At 32.9% G+C, this 21,340-nt stretch overlaps 1 protein-coding gene and 1 non-coding gene across 2 annotated transcripts; both read right to left on the bottom strand.

The window, feature by feature from the left end:
- Window positions 1–1,327: 1,327 nt before the first annotated feature.
- TRNAL-AAG (transfer RNA leucine (anticodon AAG)) lies at window positions 1,328–1,408 on the bottom strand. Its single transcript has one exon. It is a non-coding gene; the product is annotated as a tRNA-Leu (tRNA).
- Window positions 1,409–3,131: 1,723 nt separating this feature from the next.
- Window positions 3,132–12,265, bottom strand: LOC126733236 (protein HEAT INTOLERANT 4-like). Its single transcript, XM_050436457.1, has 14 exons — window positions 11,771–12,265; window positions 10,801–10,839; window positions 10,661–10,714; window positions 10,468–10,531; window positions 10,210–10,268; window positions 8,722–8,846; window positions 8,416–8,475; window positions 7,595–7,653; window positions 7,235–7,314; window positions 7,028–7,066; window positions 6,490–6,552; window positions 6,337–6,384; window positions 6,119–6,247; window positions 3,132–3,554 (listed from the first exon to the last, which is right to left on the bottom strand). The coding sequence occupies exons 1-14, from the start codon at window positions 11,924–11,926 to the stop codon at window positions 3,507–3,509; spliced, it is 1,023 nt and encodes a 340-aa protein (XP_050292414.1). The 5' UTR covers window positions 11,927–12,265; the 3' UTR covers window positions 3,132–3,506.
- Between the last annotated feature and the right edge of the window lie 9,075 nt (window positions 12,266–21,340).

Here is a 21,340-nt window from a genome sequence, read left to right as displayed (position 1 = left end):
AGAAATCCTTTTTAAAGGTGATAAGAGCAAAAATAAACATTTGATATCAATTATTCTTTTGACATGAGAATATTTAACTCTATTGCGAGGACAAATCTAAGGAAAGCCGAAACATGATCTATTATCTTCATGCACTTTCGTCCCAACAAATCTTCTTTTTTTTCTTTTTTCTTTTTTTTTTAATTTGGGTGGGGGCATTTTTTTTTTTTTTTATTTGGGTGGGGGCATTACAAGCCATTTATTTGATTGCTGTGAGAATGGGAAGAAAAAGAGAACTTAGAGTTTTAACTCAAAACTAATTTGTTGTAAAATATAATATATATATATATATATATATATATGAAATCTTCATCAACTGTCTTTGTAAGTAACAATCTAGATGTGTTTCAAATTGAGTTTTGAGAAACCACAATAACATACAAATTTTGGTGTTCATTTGGCAAAGAGAAAAAAGAGATACTGTGGTGGTTTATAGTACTGATCAAAACATTGATTTCTTTATTCTTTTTGCAGTTTAAGTTTGCAAAATACTGGAAACTGTATCAGATATAAAATTTACTGTTTAAAGTTAGGATTTTCAAGCCAAGAGGTTATCCTATGTTGAGCTAATAGTTGATGATACGTCATATGCAGGGCATTGTATTTGGGTTTTGTCATGGCAAAATCTTGCAAAATCATATAAATGGTCTATTTGGGATCCGCTTATTTTGCTAAAACTGAAAAAAATTTGTTGAAAGTACTGTAGATAAAGGTAAAAGTTAGCTGAAATAGTACAATAAGACCCATAAATAATATCAAAAAGTGCAGTGAGACCTTTGAATAATAGCAAAAATAAGCTAAATAATAAAATAAGTTGAAAAAAATAATTTTTTCCAAACGTACATGAAGTGTTCATCAAATTAATACCAACTTTATTTCGATTCTTTTGATTTTTTTTTTTTTTCTCCTTGCTGCTTCTAAATTGAGTTGCTATTAAATGTCTGATCCTAATCCTAAAGCTTTGGATCCATTCTCATGAAATATGGAATTGCCTTGAATGACAGTTGCCTTCTCCCTTTCTTGTAGTTTCTGGATTAACTTGCTAGTTCAATATATTCCTGTCTAGGATTCTTTTCTATGTTTCATAAATTAATTTAACATATTCTTTTTATTGTTTGAGGCACAATCAAACTTGGATAATAAAAAGGCAACTAGTGAGCTTGGGCTATATGCTTACTTGGTTGCTATATTGTTATTTGGAAATTCTTTTGCTAGAATTTAGGACTTTAGTTAAGACCATACCACTAGAGCTGAAAAAAGAAAAAGTAAAGCGTAAAAACACAAACATTGTTGAGAGTGGGATTTGAACCCACGCCCTTTCGGACCAGAACCTTAATCTGGCGCCTTAGACCAACTCGGCCATCTCAACTTTGGTGTTGATGGTTAGCTGAATTCATTATTTGAATGTATTACAGAACATATATTTTATCTTCCTTGATTGAATTATACTTTTTTCCACTCAAAAATTTTGTCGGTTTTCAATTTAATCCACTTAATTTGATTCCGTTTTCAAAATAGCCATTTCATTCAAGTTGATAGCAAATTTAATTGTTAAGAAAAAAAAAAATCAAACCAAAAGAAACAACATCATTTTATTAGTACTAATGGCTAGATTAGTAGCCAAAATAGATTGAATGAACATTTTGAAATCCGAATTAAAATTGGTGAACCAAATTAAAATAACTGCAAACCTTAAGGACCAAATTGTAATTTAATAAAGAAATTTAATTCTCTCTCCATAAGAGGAATTTTTGGTGTAACTAGTGTAAACCAGTGTAGAACTCACCCCATAGGAGATAAACGTTATATACCTCACACCATATACCATCTTCCATGAGAGGGTCTCAAACCAACAATTTCAATTAAGTTTTCACTAAGCTACAGTAAATTGGTTGTTACAAGTTGCTACTTGAAATGAAAATAGTATAATTTGTTTTTAATGCAATTACATTTTAAGCCCCATAATTCATAGGTAAACCTTAACGCTTTAGAAACCATAAATTTTCCAAAATGTTTTAATTCAAACCATAAATGATAAATTTATTTGCATGACATAATCAGGAAGATGCTAAAACAAAATGATAAAGTAAGGTTATTTCAACTCATGTGCTTATTATATATAAGTTATTTTCGTTTAGTTTAAATATAATCTATTAACAACTTCACTTGTAATGAGTTTATGGTATGGATTTAAATTTTTTTTTTTTAAATGAGAAGTGCTACTTCCACAATATTTTCACAACAATTTTTTTTTTTTTTTTTAGAGATAATTACAATATGCTGCTAACCCTGCAGTTCGAACCCTTTCCCCCCTAGACCCCCAGGCACTTTGTGCATAGGAAAGTGTCAATTCAACTACAAAGCCTTTGGTTTTCACAACAATTTATAAGTGACAAGTTGTTATTGATTTTAATTTAAATATAGTATTGAAATTACTTTTTTATTTATTAATAACAATTCGTAACAACTTATCACTTATAATTTTTTTGTGAAAATGTTATGAACATAACATTTGTATAATTTAATTATAGAACTTTTGAAATTGTGAAATTTAATTTTGAAACCATGTCTAACCTATAGGGTTTAAGCGCAATTTACCAAACATATATTAAAAGATAAACTCCTACTGCAAAGTATTTAGTTTCAAAGGGATTAAAACCCTTGCGTTCAAACTTGCACTCTCCCTATTGTGGAGAGACAGGTACCACTCGATCTGGTGATTTTTTTTAAAACTAAATGGACGTGGAGTCGCTCCTTGCATTGAGGTGAAAGTTTTAACCAGCCATCGGTCATCTTTGTGGCTGACATTAAATTGTATGTTAGGAGAGACAAGTACTGTTCTTAGCTCTCATTAGGCAGACTCTTCAAGGTACGCCAATAATGAAAATATGTAAATAGGACATTAATTGTGAAGCTCCATACTTGGTAGTAGGTACTAAATTACGATAGGAAAACCCCGGGTTTGTACATTGATAGAATTCCCAGTCTCAGGAAAAGGAATTCGCCCTTACATATTCTCTTTGTACCTTGCAGATTACACGTCGCATTTCATTAAGTGTAATGATTTGCTCTTGGTAAAAAGAGAAACAATATTTAAAAAGATCGTTACTTTTCTTATTTGTTTGTAAAGTTTGACATTTTAGTAATCCGAATTTCAACTCCGTCGCAAGTTTGCAACTCGGGAAGCTTAAAATTTATATGAAATTTGAAAAGCCTCAAGATTGTATCTTACAATTTCCTCCTAGGGTGAGAGAGCACCACAACTGTTGATCTAAAACTTCTGAAACTAATACTAGTTTACATCTTTTGAGACACCTAAACTCTGATCAAGGAAATATATGATGAGGCAACAGGGGCTTGCCTCCCAACTCTCTGCGTAATAAACAAAATCTTTAAGCATCTGAACTGCTTTGATGCTACCATAGTGGGCTTAGATCATCTCTCAGGCACATTGGTCTTGAGACCAATCACAGAATCTCATGAGCCTTCCCATAATACCTGTTTATGAATGGAGCCTGCAAGGCAAAAAAATAAAACCAGCAATCAGAAAATTTAATCAATACAAAGTCAGTTAAAACCTTGTGAAAGACATGGCCACCTTTCGTAGTAATGCTCTGATAAACAAAAATCTCGTTTCCATAAAACTGTCATAAAGCCCTCACAAAAAATATGCAACCAATCCAAGACTAGACCATAAGACAACATTCTTCTCTCCCAAGGATGCTTTTCTCCACAAATACTTTCCATAAGGAACACCTCTAATGAAAATTTTTAGTTCAATTTTTGTCCCTCATTTAAAAAGTTCCACTTACATCTTTTATGTTTTTCAGGGGCAAAAATTGGAACTTTATTACGTTTAAATGTGAAAATTTTCCTAGACATAATGACAGTAACCAAATGAATATTTCAGCTTTCTTTCTTTTCTTGTTTTACTTTGCATGTGCAAACATAGTTGGAAATTTTGCTAATTTGAATTTGATAAGAAGAAAGTGATGTTCATACAATCCCAAAATTTAAGAAGGATACATCTTATGAAGCATTACATTTTAAATTATTACTTTTCATTTTGGCCCTATTCTCATTAATCATATTAAGCAATATGTTTGGCTAAAGTAAACTTTTTACCCTTAAAAGTATGGGGTTTTTTTTTTCATTTTGACCCTTCACGGCACAAAAATATTATTTTGACACTTCATATATGACCGTCCAAAATATGTTTTTTCCACAACAATAAAATTCCTACATTCCACTGCATTTTGGTGATAGTATTCCATGAAATAGTTAAAAACGAAGAGCATGTAACAGTCAGATTACTAATGAAAATGAACGACAACGCCAATATGAAAATGGAATCAAACATAAAGAATTGAATGAATTTTTTTATAAGTAGAGTTAAAATGAAAACTTTAAAAAGTAAAGGGCCAAACTGAAAATGATATTAAGCTTTTAAGGTCGAAAGTATACTTTAGCCTTTATATTTCAAGTGTATATAAATTCTAAGACCCCAAGCTTCCACAATAAAGAGAAAAAACTATATTAAAAAAGAAACATAACTTTTTTTTAAAGGGAAAAAAATAAGAACAGTCAGTAAACTTTTGTCAAGCCAGGTAGCCAGATATTTAGTATCAGAGAATACAAGCTTCATATGAGATAATGTTTATTTGGTCCTACTAAAACCACACAAATTGAAGCAAATAATTAAAAAGGAGTTCAAGTTTGAGAAATACATGAACACTGAAAGCTTGAGTCATTCATTTAAAGTGTTCTTTTGGCCAATTATCCTTAAAGAATAATATATGCAGTAAGCACCAATTTCACATTTAATTAGGACAAGAGGGAAAGGAACAGAAGATTTGACCATGTTAATAGCATCATGTAAGCACGCTTATAGTAGACACTGAAGTGAATTGTCATATCAGATGTTCAGGTTCTAAGATTATTTTATGCCCAAACTCTGTTATGTACGACTAGAGCATGAATAGCAATTTTAGAGGCCCCTTTTCTTCTATTTTATATTTCTTCTTTGGCATGCAAGAAAGGAGGCAGGATCAGGAGTGGTTAAAACTTAATGCCCTCCTACAAAATAAGGCCACAACTCGATGCTTTGACCGGAATACTTTTTCTGTTTCTAAAGACTAAGAATACAAAAGAATGCAGTTTTCTGTATTCTTCTGTAAAGGGAAAATTTTCCTGACTAGAAAGTTGAAACCTGAAAGGTCGGGCCTTGCTGCAATGGCAAGTGCCAACAGATCATGGGTTCAAGTCTGGGAATCAATCTCCCCCAAAAAAAAAAACAAAAAAAATTGGAGATAAGACTGTAGACCAATCATTTCTCCCAAACCCTGCAAAAGTGGAAACATTGTGCACTGGGTACGACCTTTTAGAGAGTTGAAGCCTTCATAGAAACCTTTTTTTTTTTTTTTTTTTTGAATAAGTAAAACCTTCATAGAATCCTAAAGTTCAAACCTTTAATAAAATCCTCCAGGTTAAGACAAACTCAATCAACTGATTCAATCATTCACAAAATGAATTAGCAAATAGCAAACTTTTGCTAAACCATGACTAGTAAAAATTCAGCTAAGTGCACCAAGTCAAACAGAAATCATCCTACTCCATCAGATTAACACATTCAAGCCCAAATAAGCAACTAGAAACATGACAGTCAAAATGACCACAAACTGGTATGACTACAAGTTGTAAAAGTTAGAGTTAACAACAAATGCATCTTGACCTTACATGCTTTGTCAGCATGCAATACATCTCTATACAGATTAAAGACATTTATTCTGGTAATAAGGGTTTTTTTTTTTATTGGCAAGTTATATACACCCAGTGGGTTTTAAACCAACGATCTCACCCTTCACCCATTCTTATGGGAGAGAATTTTCATTTGGACCAACAGCTATTGACCTTATACTAGAAAATACAAATAAAAGTAAGACATGAGAAATTATTATTACTCAAAACCGTCGGTTTTGCAGGTTAAAGCAAGGCTGCTTTGACAAGAAAAGGTTCTAATAATAGTTCAGCAATCCTAGCATTTTTTTAATAAATAGAGCAATGATTTTCAAAAATTTACCTTAACACTCGATACGTCAGGAGAATCTGGTGTTTGTACAGGGTAGAACTTGTAAAACCTCATATTCTCAAACGCTGCCTTACTTTCTTCAGTCATCTCGTCAAGGGCCTTTTTCCGGGCTTCCCTTGCCTACAAAAGATGGAATTAGTAAAACTGCTCAACAGAGTTTATGCTCCTAAAACAGAGAAACTTGCAACTGTATCTGCCAGATAATCTACCTCACGATTAGCTTTCTTCGCTTCTCGAACTTTCTCCTTAACAAACTCCTGTAAGACAAAAAAGAAAAAAAGCATCAGCTCAAACCCCAAGTAAAGGCTTATATAGAGAAAAATAATGAGTTGTTCATATATCATTCATTTTTAGTTTTTTACCTTGAAGGCATCCTTCTGATCTTCAGCCAATTCCTCCTCCTGGATCAGCTTGTCCGTGAACTCCTACAAATTATAGGTGCAATTCAGTACAAGAAAATCATTTTTTGCTTGTCCTTGTTACCCTTTAAATATTTTGGGGTTGGGGGGGTCAGTTTAACAGAATTGACAAAATAATGGTGTGAGAGACATTATCCTCCTCAAATGCAAAAACACACCACTTAGGACAGATATTCCACACTAAACCCCAATAATGTGGTAACAAGTTGCAAATAATGTAAGCAAACAAAACTCTATCATAAAATCAATGCAAGGGGAAACAATTTAGGGGACAAGTCCATCAAATGGAATAGTAATCCCAAGATCAAAGGAAAGGAGAAAAATCTGCAGAAATTCAATGTTGAGCACGAAATCACCCAGGAATGGGATAATTGGCATCACTATAATAATATTGGTATAAAATAAATTGAAGTAAGGAGACAACATTATTACAACTTCACAACTGTACTAGAATGCAAATATAAAAAGGCTAACTCTGTACCTCAAGCTCATCTAACTCCCAATCAAATTCGCAGAAAATCTACAGGAACCAAAAGAGAATGATCAGTTTAAAAAAAATTGTGCAGTCCATGTATCTCAATTATTCCAACTCCAATGAGCATCACTGACTGTATGTATAAACATAAATTCATCTGTATCCAAACCATCATATGCATCAGTTCTTTTTCCATCACATTTTGTAACTTACTGGCTTTGGTTCTACTGGGAAAATTATCTGAACCTCAGTGCTTTGCTCAAGTTCATCTTCCTTGAATGGCTGGTAGAAATCTGCCAAAATAATGAAGCACATCAGATGCTAGCAAAGTAACATGTTATGGAACAGAGATAAACATGAAGGGAATCTTTGTACACATTAATAACCAAATAAAGTGATTAAATATGGCCAAGTAAAATATATCTTATTCTGAATCTTCCAGGATTGTCTACATAGTTGCCAACTAAAGAAACACAGAAATTTTAATCCATGTCTGAACTTTTTACATTGAAGTCATTGATAAAAAGATGTTCATCATCCAAGCAAAGATCAATAAGAAGTTTGAGAACTAACAAGGCAAGCAGTACTCATATTTCTTGAGACGGTCTATCTTCAAATGCTTTAAAGCAGCCCTGCACAAACAATTCATACAAACAAGTATCCAAATTAAAATTGAATCCATTAGCAAAAATAATACTTTATCAATAGCAAACAAGCTTAAAGACAATAAATTTTTTTTAAAATTGTCTAAATTCAATATGGGGATCAAATGGGACCCATCTTAGGCTATTTTCTTAATACTACATCCTAGGTTTTAGTTTCTTTATGATAGTAACTGGTTTAGTCTTGTCATATGTAAGAACCCAATGTAAAATCCTAAAAGTTTGCTAAATGTCTTTTTGTGTTTCAAAAATCCTAGTTAAAAACTCTTACAAACAAACCATCCAAGAAGATTTAAATTTGTTTTCTTGGTACTTATCACTGGCCCAGAACGGCAGCACCCCTGACTTTAGATTTCCTTCTTAATTTCAATCCCAGACCCTCTCCCTTTGCCTATGGTATTGCAAACCCAAAGCCCACACATTTTACATCTGTGATCCCTAATTTAGCACATAGCCACACTCCCAATTAACTGTTCCCAGAAACTTCCGTAACATCTACTTCTTTTCAATTAATGAAACCCTTCAAAAACAAAATCAATTTCACCTTTTCTTTTCATCCACAACCAGAAATTTAGTCACAAACTACCTATATCAACCATAGGAAGCCTCTAATCTGCTAATAGGGTCATTCCAACATAAAAGAAAGAAAGAATCCAAATAGTACCTTCACTAAATGCAGGAGACAGAGAATATATATAAAGAGGAGAAAGAGAGAAAGTGACAAAATGGTACCTTCTTTGAGTGCATCTTAATATATATATTTGAGACTTCAGCCTATCAACTTGGCTATCTCTGTAGAAGTATTATATTTACAATGACATCAAAAAAATAAAAATAAATCAAATTGTATCAATGAGGAGAAAACAAAAACCACCAAAACAAAACAAAACAAAGGGGACAGTGAAGTATATTAGCTATACACCCACAACATCCTCTTAATACAAAGAAATCAACAAATAAATTTTTGAAGATGCCCATAAGAAATATGTTATGATATCAGTTCAAAAAACCCAGCAATAAACAATAGAGATCCCATACCTATCCTCAAGAGGAATATAAGGAACCCAGTCCATTTTCATTTGTTTCATGGGGATAATTTCTTCAGCCTCTCTCTGAACTGAGTTAATCCCTATCTTATCAGAGGGAGGGAAAGGAGATACAACCTGTAAAACAGGAATCCAAAACAGATTAACAAGCCAGAAACATGAAATATTTGCTGAGTTATGAAAAAAATAAAATCTATTAGCACTAACAACACTCACTAAAGAATAAAATTATTTGTTGCCTACCAAGAAAGTATTAGAACAGTCAAATAGAGACCAAAACACTTGCTTGCATCAAAAAGTGGTAGGAAAACAAAAATACACATTACAAAATGATGGTCCTTAGGATATAATAAAACAAAATTAAAAAGGTAAAAATGGTGAGGCAATAAATTTGGGCAAAAAATTAAAGAAATGCTCTAAAGTTCAGATGTTCAGGATCAATTTTGATATATGTCAGTGTCATACTAAAAACCTATACAAACTATATTAATTTCAATTAATACAAATTTCTTTTTTTATAGGTAATAGGAATTTTATTGAAATAGAAGAGCATTGTGCTCACAATGATGAACACTCTGAACATGAAACAAATACATATCTCAAGAATTAAAGCTAACAGATGGTAGAAATGCAGAAAGTATAAGACAAACAACATCCACAATGTAAACCTAAAAAATAGATAGAAATGCATCATGTTCAATTAATACAAATTTCATTTGAAAGTTAGTCTAAGACGTTAAAAAAATTTAATTGATCAAAATAGATAAAAATGAACTAAAATATTGACAAACATTTTCAAGGCAAAGCCCCTTCTCACAAACAACATCCACAATGTAAACCTAAAAAACTATTATCAATCAAACTAACATACAAGTTTTTTTAAATAATTTAATATACAAAATTTAACTGTGTATAAAGCATAAGACATCAAAAAATTGCAATTGAGTTGCAAAAGAATTGACAACAAAAGTCCTTTCTCAAAAAATAAATACCACAGCTATGGAGGCAGGATCAAGTAAATTGTGCATCCAAGATACAATGCTCCAAGCCTTCAACTCCAGATTTCAAAGTTGTGCCTTAAAGTAACAGCCACATGGTTTATACCAGAGAAGCCTCAAGCATCTAAAAATATGAGCATAGGTTTTACCATTGTTTGCAGATTGAAGAAGCTGAAGGCTTGGAGGAAAATCAATGAGGCAAATGTAAAGTACCCAAAAGCCACATGGTGATATGTATATATAATATAAACCCAATGAAAATTGCAACTCAAGGAGCCACTATTAATTTAAAATTGAAAAATAATAATAAAAATAGAAAATTGAAGCCCCAACTAAGTTACTACAATTATTATGCAATTGAGAAATTGCAAGCCTAAGAAAATAACTTCCACAAATTAACATTAAATACAATTGATCATCACCAAAATTACATATAATCTTCAATACAAACTGATATCAAAAGGCAATACTGATTAACTTACAGCCACTACAACAGGTATACAGATAACTTTGCTTTCACCCTTGAAAGAGACCAATTGAGCTGCAGTACCAGAAAATATTGTGAGAATTGAATGTGATGGAAAAATTAAGTGAAAGTGAGAAATAAGCATTACATAGTGTCTAGCAACTTTGTACAAAATCTGAAATACAATCAGATACTTCTACATGCAATATATTGTCTCGGTAATTCAAGAATGGACTCCAGACCAAGATTTATAAGAAATCTGTAAGCTACTCACGTTCTGTACAACCAAAGAGATAAACTTTCTTCCCATATAGCTTTCCATCTTCTTCAAATGCTTCCTAACCACAATTGAAACATTTCTGTTAGAACTAACCATTCTAACGAGCCCTTTTAAAGTAATCTTACACCAAAAAAAGTGAGGAAAACCTCAATGAAATATTGAAGTCCAAGAAATGTTTGTAACTCACTTCTAGATTAGAGAAATTCCAGTTGAATTGGTAGACAGCGTCCAATTGATCCCACTGTTATAATTTCACTATAAAATATTAGCCATAACAGGACAAATTATAATAACTTAAGATGAAAGAACCAAAAAGAATTAGCAAACCTCTGTCCCAACAGGGAATACTTCCTTCCATAAATCTTCCTGCATAAGCACAACAAAATATAAAACATAATCAAAAACACAAACCCGCAAGTTTCACTTAGGTACACACCTTTATCATGCCCATATCACAATGAAATTTTCCTTGCGCAAAACAACATTAAGACAAAGCCGGAGCACCATCAATTAATAACTATCTTTTGAGATAACAATGCTAAGCAAGAGCAACAATTCTTTTCTTTTTTAAAAAAATAATAAATAATAAAAACTGTATTGATAAAGCTACTTTATGCAAAAATAGCACAAAGAAGGCAAAATGTACAAAGAAGAAAAAAGAAAATAACAGAGGAACTAATGAACAAAGGAAGGGAATCACTAGATGTGAGTCCCCAAGCCCGAGATCAGTCAAACAAAGAACTACTAAAAGAAGCAAGCAGCTGGTCTCCCGAACTGTCCACATCCTCAAACGCCTATTTAGCTTTCAGTTAAAAAAATCTAATTCTAAAGGATAAAGCCTAATATGTTATTCTAAGAAAGCTTTATGCTCAGTTGGATGGAATTTTCAACTCATTATTAAGATTTTTGGTCATTGTGTTCTGCTATTTGTTAAGTTTTAGAAACAAAACTTAACAAATAGCATAAACCAATTACCAAAAAGTCAAAAATTCCATCCAACTAAGCCTCTAGATTAATAAAATTCTTTAGAATTAGCTTTTGTTAGCTGAAAGCTTAAATTAAACGCAGATTTTAAAAAAATTGATAATAACTGATCACTTTCAGATTCGTGCAATGCAAATATACTAGACTACCAAGCTTGAAGAATCAACACAAATCACAATACAAACAATATCGAAAATAAAAGGCTCGCTACTATAAACCAATCCAAGGAACAAACTATGTATTATTACAAAAGTAGATTGAACAAAAGTAGATTGAATTTGCAAATAATAACTAGGAATTATCGATCTACTACCAAGTTACGCTTATCCTCGAAGTACTCAGGTTCGGTTTCGGGCTTGGATGCTTTGACCCGCTTAGCTTGAGAAGTAGCTTTCTTCGATTCCTGTTGTTGAGCTTGAGGCTTTGCTTCTTCGTTCTGGCTCGCCTTTCTCTTTGCTCCTTTCCTCATTGTTATTCGTAGCTCACAAATTGCAAAGCGAAAACCTAAAGCGAGAGAGAGAGAGAGAGAGAGAGAGGGAAATAGGGTTTGGGGCTTGATTCGAAAGCGGTGGATCCGGATTTGAAAAATAAGAACTTATGAGTTATGCCTTGTGAGAGAGAGAATTATATATTTGAGAGGGCTTTGTTTGGGCGTGAAATAAACGCTGGTCCTAATTTGAAGAGAGAGAGAGATAGGCGCGGAAGGTATAGGGTTTGAGATGGGATCGAAATAATTCAAATTTTCAGGGCTGAGACCAAAATTATAATACAAAAAAAACTAGCGTACGGACAACGGCGAGGCCAGTGTAAATGCGAAAACGTGAGATGGGACAACGTATTTTTGTTTCGCCCACGGAGAAGTAATTCTGTGTGGGTATATTAAAGATACACGTGTTTGGTGTGTTTAACAAATAATCGGTTTTTCCTATCAAAAATAAAAAAATAAAAAAATAATCGGTTTTGAAAACAAGTTTAACAGCTATTGAGTTTTTTTTTTTTTTTTTGGCTGAATAACAACTATGAGTAGGATGTTATTGATTCTCATATGGGTTAATTACTGTCACTATTTTATTGTCCAACATTAAAGGTTTGTAAATTCCCACAACAATGAAATTTGTTGTGAATTATATTGTGATTATGTATTTATTGTTTAACAAATGTCATATAATGGTTTTTGGGTAAAAATTTTGTTAATGATTATAGTAAACCCACGAAAAAAAAAACTTTAAACTACGCGTAAATATATAAAGTAAGTAATCATGGTTGTCTCATACTGAAACAAATACTTTATTTCTATAAGTTTATGATATTCATTGTTTACACAAACAAAAATTGGTAAGCATGAAAGGCCATTGTTAAAGCAATGGAAAAGGTTAAGCATTATTTCAAACCTCAAAAAATGGTTTATTGCATATGGACAAAATTAAACTTTATCACGTTAAACTATACGTCATATTATACTTTAAACTCTAAACTTTTTGAGTACATGTTTTATATCCCAAATTATAATTTTTGTTACACTTTACACTTCGACATTAAGTTTATTGTAAACTTTGACTAAAATTCAAAATTTATGGTGCAAAATGTAAGCATGAGTATAATTTAGGGTGGTAAAGTATAATTTCTCATTTGTTTTTAAGAGATTGAGAAGAAGGGCAATTAGATATTTTCAAATTGTACCATACTTTTCCATCAAAGTTAACATCAAACTTAATGTTGGGGTGCAAAGTGTAACAAAAATCATAGTTTAGAGTACAAAAATGTGCATTTGAAATGTTTATGATGCAAAGTGTAATCAAGAATATAGTTTAGAGTGGTAAAGTATAATTCTCACTTAAACAATTATACCCTTTAGTCCATGAGTTTTGGGACAAGATTCAACATAATATAATATTGGCAATATACCATACAAAACATCAACGCAATGTCCTTAATTATCTTCAAGAATCTTAGCCTCAATCACCATCCATACCAACCAACCTTGTCATCACCTTGCAATGGACCAAACGCGGTAATAAGCTAAACTAGGCTCCCAAGGGAATATTTCCTTCAGTTGGAATTAGGGATGGCAATGGTGTGGGACAGGGCAGGTCCGAAAGACGGGGTCTTCGCCCTTACCCCCATGGTTTTGTCTTACCTTATCTCCGCCCCGCCCCTGCATGACAGGGAAAATTTTCTACCCCATCCCCGCCCCTTAGGGCCCCTGCAAAGCCCCGCCCCACCCTGTAAAACTCTACATTTTGTTAATTTACCCACAACTATTATAATTGTTTTTAATAAAACTTATTTCGTTAATTACTTGAAATTACAAATATATTTATCACATTAAATCAAACTAATTTTTAGCAAAAATTGAATAATATTATTAAAGTGTTTAACAAGACAATATCACAACAAAAACAAAAATCTCATAATACAAAAATCAATGATTCAATAGTATATAAATTTGTTTATAATAAAGATAAAATAAAATATTAAAATTGGTACCTTATTTCCAACCTTGTTAGAGAGGGAAAAAAAAAAAAAAAAAAAAGAAGACAAAAAGCCTTGTTAGGTAGAATAAAATAAGTTAATGATATGTTTGTTTAAATACTAAGGTTTTAGGGTATGAAAAATTTACAATTTAACCCTTATCAATGTGGAGCAAGGCGGGTTGGATCAAAAAAGTCTAAACCCATCGTGGCGCGGGGCTAAACTCTCGCCCCATTCCTGTCTCACCGCCTTTGCGAGGCAGGGAAAACCTGCATAGAGCGAAGCAGGAAAGCGAGGAGAGGCAAGTCAAGCAAGGTGGGGCAAACTTGACATCCCTAGTTGGAATATGTATAACACCCCATTTTACTACATTCGTTTAACCTCAATAGGAGGGGGCAAATTTGTCATTATATGACTTAAGGGCAAAATCATGATTTGGACTATTGAGTTCTCGAACTTTTTTTTTTTTTTTTTTACAAGATAGAATTTATACTCTAACCTAATCTAAGTGTATATGTGTGTAGAACTCCCTCTTGGAAACTTGAACTCCGGCCCTTACCCCCCACACCCCACAAGCATTTATACTTGTGGAGTGACCACCGCATTAAGGATGCACGGTGGTAGTTCCCAAAGTCTCAATGCAAAACAAATCTATAAGTCTTAACAATTAAAACGATATGGCACGTGCTTTAATCAGATTACCAAATTGAAAGTTATGGTCAACTCTAGTTTTCGACCATTGGAATACATTAACATGATTAAAGTTTTTTTTTTTTTTTAGGGTGAACATGATTAAAGTTGGTCACATATGATTATGAGTAAATAATTATGATTGGTTCCACATGGAATTAATGTTAATTTTTTATAGAATAATTAATGTTAATTAATGGGGTGTGTTATAAAATTGTGGGACGAAACTCCATGTAATAATAAGGATGCATGTATTGAATTAAGTCGAACTTGTTGGTAATGTTTAATATTTTGAAATAATTGCCAAAATTACCATTAAATAAATAGCTCCAATAAAGAGGTCTCCTACATTGTCTTGATCCACGATCAATTCCAAACCCTCTACTAAGGGGGTTTGATGTCATCAAAAGTGTGTCTTGGTCAATCCACTCTAAGTGCTGCTTCACACCCAAGCATATCATATTGTCATTCAATACTTAAAATTGGCAAGGAGATATTTGCTCCACACCTCCAGCTCCTCCTTCGGCTCGTCCCAAAATCACATCTAATCCACTGCCAAGTCATGTAACATTTTCATACCATCATACATAATATGATGATATGGGAAGACATCATGGGCTAAGTCTTGCCTCATGTGAAGCCCAAGTATAACCTTTTAGGAAGTGGAAAAACCTGTTTCACCTAAGCCTACAAAACAATCCATCCTAATTCTTCAAAGCCACACTAAACCTAAAATTTAATTGAACTTTTTTTATTTTCCGCCCCCTAGTATTGTTTAGTGCATATGATTGTGTTAGATGGTAATTTAGAATGAAGGTTTCTAACTTTTAATATAAAAGTGCAGCTTTAAATTCATCAATAATGTTTAACTTGTGTCCAATGCTATAAAAAACTAAATCCAAAATTAATAGTGTTAATGTAAATTTTCATGGTTATTATCAATCATGTATTTCTACACAACTTTACATGACCTAATGTGAGTGAATTTTGGGTTTGGTTGACTAAAATGTGGTACTTTTTTATATTATACAAACATTGATGCAAGTGTTCTAATTGTGTAAATATATACGGTTACCGTCACTTCTTATTTTATTGTTTTAATATGTTTTGTTTTCCTTCTCTCTCTATCTATTCTCTTACTCTCTTTAGTATCCACCAAATAAAGTTAGATAGTGTGTTGGTAGGGAAATAATAATATATGATTATTTAAAGAAAATAGCATGTATAATAAGCAATATGATGTTGGTGTTTATGCAAACTGTTTATGTAAAATAGGAAAAATCAATTCTTATACTAAAATAGAAGAAAAAATTTAGACGGGTTGATGTGAATGCTTTAATCCACTACCAATTCATATAACATTCTTATATGTTGACGTGGGAATACATCATGGGCTAAGTCTTGCCTCTCGTAAAGCCCAAGTATAACATTTAGGAAGAAGAAAAACTTATTTCGCCCAAGCCCACAAAACAATTCCTCCTAAATCTTCAAAGAGACCACTAAACTTAAAATTACATTGAGACTCTTTTTTGGCCTTCAAATATTGTTTAGTGCATGTGGTCGTGTTAAATGGTAATTTACAATGAATGTTTTTTTTTTTTTTGATATAAGATAAAAAATCAATTTTAGCATAATCAAAATGTATATGTGTGGCCTTCTTGAATACTTGAACTCTAACCTTTAGCCCTCACACTTTATAAGCACTCCATCATGCCAAAGGTGTGAGGTGGTACAATGAATGCTTCTAACTTTTAATATAAAAGTGCAACTTTAAATTGGTCAATATCGAACTAACTTCTTTACCTATGCTATAAATATATACATATAATGTATTTTGGAGAAGCCACGGTACGTTTTGGATGATAATGGAATATGAAGTGAATGGCCTTTTTACTTTCTCTTCTTTCAAATTTATGTAGTTGGAATAACTTATGAGTTGTGAGAATAATTAAGGGTAAAGTTATGTTTAGATCCAATCTTGGATTTGCTAAGCTTGAGCTCCTCCACCTATTTTACTATTTGGTTATCAAGATTCACAAAAAAAGTAAGCAAAATGTTTGGCTTAGATGAAATTTATAAATTCAAGTTATTTTTAATTAGTTTCATTTACCTCCCCCCACCCCCCAACATAATTTCTCGACAACTAATTATGGTTTATAAATTACACATTATTGGGGACATTTTACGACAAGGGCAAAAAATGCAAGACGATCCAAATCTCCTCTTAGGTTATTTAGAAGTGATTATTTGTGGAGAGTATTAAACCAAAAATTTCAATACATAAGCTCTGTTTGGATACGTCTCACATCAACTGCATTTGCGTTTTTACGTGCGCCTCTACAATAACTTTTTTATTATTTTCAGCTTTCAGTAAAATAAGCGGTATCCAATTGCACACTTAGTAAATAGAGGCTAGTGGTGCTTTAACAAGAGAGAAATTAAAATGTCAATAACAAAAATGCAGAAAAATGCATAAAACAATAGGTTTGAAACTTCGAGCCACATACATCAAGAAGAGAAAATTAAGAGAGGTTGTGACAAAGAGAAGGAAGATTCCTCTATACCAGTATTTCTACACCCAAGCTTCAGAATTGGGAGAATCATTGTTGGCTAAATGAGCTTTTTCTCTAAAGCTTTAGCTATATAGGTAGAACATGGCTTACTTGTTTTTAAGTTGAACAGAGAGTTTTATACTAGCCTTGAGGCATCCTTAATGACTAATTTTTAGGTAGTGAAAGAGGTTTTTAGCCCCCATGACACTAATTTGGTGTTTTGGCCTGGGTTGCTCTTGTTTAGGAAATAGTTTGGCATGCTTTTAGCATGATATGGGAAATAAAGCGGCCCTAACTTAAGGGTTGTTGTTTCCTAGTCAAATGCAACTCTTAGCAATTGAATCTAGTTGCTATAACTTGGGCCACGAATAGCCGAAGCATAAGACCTCCCCTATAAGCATGAGATGCTATTAGAGTCCTTTTCCCACTTGGTAGCACACATATGCTATGCTTATACAAAATGTCTGAAAGAAACCAACATATACCCTCCAAACCACACTTCCTCAATTTCCTCAATATGTCGCATGGGTTTGGGTCATGCTTAAAAAACTAAAATAAATATAATACATGAATTGAGTCCACAAGGAAGTTAGGCTTAGTTGAATCGGGCTTGTAGGTGTCGTGAAAATGGATATCAACACATGCACCTTAATGTGAATTAGCATGTAACTCATGCAAACACATGAGTGCATTTAAAATTAAACACAAATTTTATTATAAAAATATAAATAATTAGTCAAATTACTAAAAAAAAAAAAAAATAGCATGTAACACATGCATACATATGGATATATTTAAAATTAAACACAATTTTTATCATAAAAATATAAATAAGTAGTCAAATTATTATTTTCAAAGTAAATGTAATTAATCACATATTAAAATTATTACCTAAATTTAATGCTACTTATGACAATTTTTTTTTTCTAATTTTTAATAAAATAGAACATGTGATGATCTTTATTGTGTGGTGATTTTAATTGAGTATATGTGATTGATTTTTATTTTTTTTTTAATTTTATAATTCATTAATATTATATTCTTAGTATTTTGCACTCATTAACTCATTTGGCACAAAGATTAAAAAATTAAGTGGATAAATGGCACAAATTTAAGTGGATAATTATGGTGTGGTCCCACATAAATTTAGACACACGGCGCAAAATTGAATTCCAATTTCAAATTATAATTGATCTTTCTCTAAGCTTTACTTATTAATATATATATATATATATATATATTTGAAGATTTCAAAGTGTCTAATAGGTGTATGCCTGTATTTTGTAGATAATTCGATAATTAAGGGAAGGGGGATTTGAACAATGAATATCCCATTTGGAAACACCAAGAGAATGTAAACTAATTGTGGTATGAGACTTTTGGTGTGTATGTCAGTCATTTAATTATAAGGTTATTTTTTTAGCACAAAAAAGATTAGCATTTGGTATCTAATTTCTTATCCACTTTTCATTGGTTACAATTATCTCAATTGGTAAAGTAATTTGTTATTGAATAAGGGATTTAGGGTTCAATTGACGTCTACATATAAAATCAATTAGTATCTTAATTTGATGATAAAAAACAATCATCATGAGCAAACATCATATGTTGAAATTGTTATAAATATTGAATAAGTATATTGTATTTCTCAAGTAATATAATATACATGACTGCCTTTATATAGGAGGTAAAGTGTGCAATACAAGTAAGTGTGTTATACAAGTAAACAAGGTGGGCCTAAAACCCACATACTCTAATACATGTTAATAGTCCCCCTCAAACTCAAGGTGAATGTGAGACCAATTTGAAGTTGTCAACCAAAGTACGAAAATGTCCCTTAGGATGTGACTTGGTTAAGATATCTGCAAGTTGATCTTTAGAGGAGATTGAGATCGGCTTAAAAGCACCATGGACAAGATGATAACAGATAAAATGACAATCGATCTCGATATGTTTAGTCCGTTCATGGAAGACATCATTGTGAGCAATATGAATGGCACTTTGGTTGTCACAATAAAGAGGAGTAGTAGAAGATGTGGACACACCTAAGTCTTTGAGAAGCCATTGTAGCCAAAGGAGCTCAGATGTAGTATCAGTAAGGGCACGATATTCTAGTTCAATATTGGAGCGGGCCAAATGAGTTTGTTTCTTGCTTCTCCAATAAATCAAAGAAGAAAGCAATAACCAGCGGTGGACCTAATCAGTGGGATCTCCTGCCCAATGAGCATTAGAAAATGCATGGAGAACAAGAGGAGACTGAGCAGAGTAGAAAAGATCATGGAAGAGAGTGCCCTTTAGGTATCTAAGAATGCGTAGAACAACAGTCTAGTGAGTCGATTGTGAAGCAGATAGATACTGGCTCACTTGGTGAACAGCATAGGAAATGTCTAGACAAGTGATAGTGAGATAAACTAGGCTGCCAATCAAGTATCTGTAAAGAAAGGGATTAGATAATGGTTTCTCCCCTGAGGGAGTCAGATGCGCATTAGGCTCAATTGGAGTGTCAACAGTTTTGCTATTAGTGAGTTCAGCTCGAGATAAGAGTTCAGAGGCATACTTGGCTTGAGTAATATAAAGTCCATCTGTAAAATGAGTGATTTCAAGACCCAAGAAATAGCTGAGATGTCCAAGATCTTTCATCTCAAACTGCTGACTGAGAAAATTATTGAGTTCTTGAATGCCACTAAGGTCATCACCAGTTATGATCATATTATTTTTATACAGGAGAAGTAAAATAGTGTATTTGTCAGTGCAACGAATAAATAAATCATAATCATAATAACTGGTCATGTAACCTAAGCGAGAGATGATAGAACTGAATTTGGCAAACCAAGCTCGTGGAGCTTGTTTATGACCATAAAGTGCACGTCAAAAGTGGCAAACCTTGTTTGATTTAACAGAGAGACCAGAAGGAGGTTGAATATAAATTTCTTCACTTAAATCCCAATTAAGGAATGCATTTTTAACATCCTTCTGAAAAAGGTCTCATTTACTAGCAGTAGCAACAGCTAAGAGGGCACGAACAAATGAGATAAGATCAATCAAAGCAAAGGTCTCTTCATAGTCATCACATACTCCTGTGTAAAACTTTTTGCAACAAGACGAGATTTGTAGCGCTCAATGGACCCATCAGAGCGATTCTTAATCTTGTAGATCCCCTTACAACCAACCACAAATTTCCTAGGAGGGAAAGTCACCAAATCCCAAGTATGGTTTTTAGATAATGCATCAAGTTCCTTTTTCATTGCAATCTACCATAAAGGGTCAGTGGAAACTTTACGATAGGTATGAGGCTCGTGCAGTGTAGCAAGGGCAATGTAACAATGATTTGTAGTGCAATGTAAAACCGTTTGCAACAAGACGAGATTTGTAGCGCTCAATGGACCCATCAAAGCGAGTCTTAATCTTGTAGATTCGCTTACAACCAACCACAAATTTCCTAGGGGGGAAAGTCACCAAATCCCAAGTATGGTTTTTAGATAATGCATCAAGTTCCTCTTTTATTACAATCTGCCATAAGAGTCAGTGGAAGCCTCATGATAAGTGAGAGGCTCATGCAGTGTAATAATGATAATTAAGTAAATGTGTAAGAATGGATCTTACCTGAGTTGAGTGATGAGGTGGAATGTCTTGTGCAAGATCTTTAAGCAGAGCAGGAGTAGGGGATCCAATCTCAAGGTTGGGTAGCTCGTCTTTAACCTATGCATCTTCCACATATTCATTAAAGGGTGAATTAGTAAATGGATTAAAGGTATCTGGTGGTTAGACAAAGAAATCTATAGAAGCATCAAGAGCAACTACAGGAGGATCAGGAGCAGCTACAGAAGGAATACATGCTTCATCTGGAAAAATGATCTAATATAGAGGAGGAAGATAGGGAGGCAAGGAAGTGAAAGAGCTCGACAAAGGAGCGATGTTCCCAAAAGACAATATTACTGGAGATACGAAGATGATAAGAGACATAATCATAACACCGATACCTCTTTTGAGTTTCGCCATAGCCAAGAAAACAACAAAGTCTTGACTGAGGCTTAAGTTTGTTATGCTCATATGGCTGAAGAAGAATGAAACAAGCATAACCAAATGAGTGAAGGTCGTGATAGTTTGGAGGTGACCCAAAAAGGCGTTTATATGGAGTTTGATTTTAGATAACGGGACTTGGAATGCAA

This window comes from Quercus robur, chromosome 6 (assembly GCF_932294415.1).
Source record: "Quercus robur chromosome 6, dhQueRobu3.1, whole genome shotgun sequence".
NCBI lineage: Eukaryota > Viridiplantae > Streptophyta > Magnoliopsida > Fagales > Fagaceae > Quercus > Quercus robur.
The sequence above is the reverse complement of the archived record's forward strand: the minus strand, read 5'-3'. Positions and strand labels throughout refer to the sequence as shown.

What these genes read in the sequence shown, in the direction of transcription:
- LOC126733236 (XM_050436457.1), bottom strand. Translation starts at nt 11,926, where the DNA reads ATGAGGAAAGGAGCAAAGAGAAAGGCGAGCCAGAACGAAGAAGCAAAG. An exon ending in TATATTCCTCTTGAGGATAG is followed by an intron (nt 8,476 to 8,721) that starts GTATGGGATCTC and finishes ATACTTCTACAG; the next exon opens with AGATAGCCAAGTTGATAGGC. An exon ending in TCCCAGTAGAACCAAAGCCA is followed by an intron (nt 7,067 to 7,234) that starts GTAAGTTACAAA and finishes TGGTTCCTGTAG; the next exon opens with ATTTTCTGCGAATTTGATTG.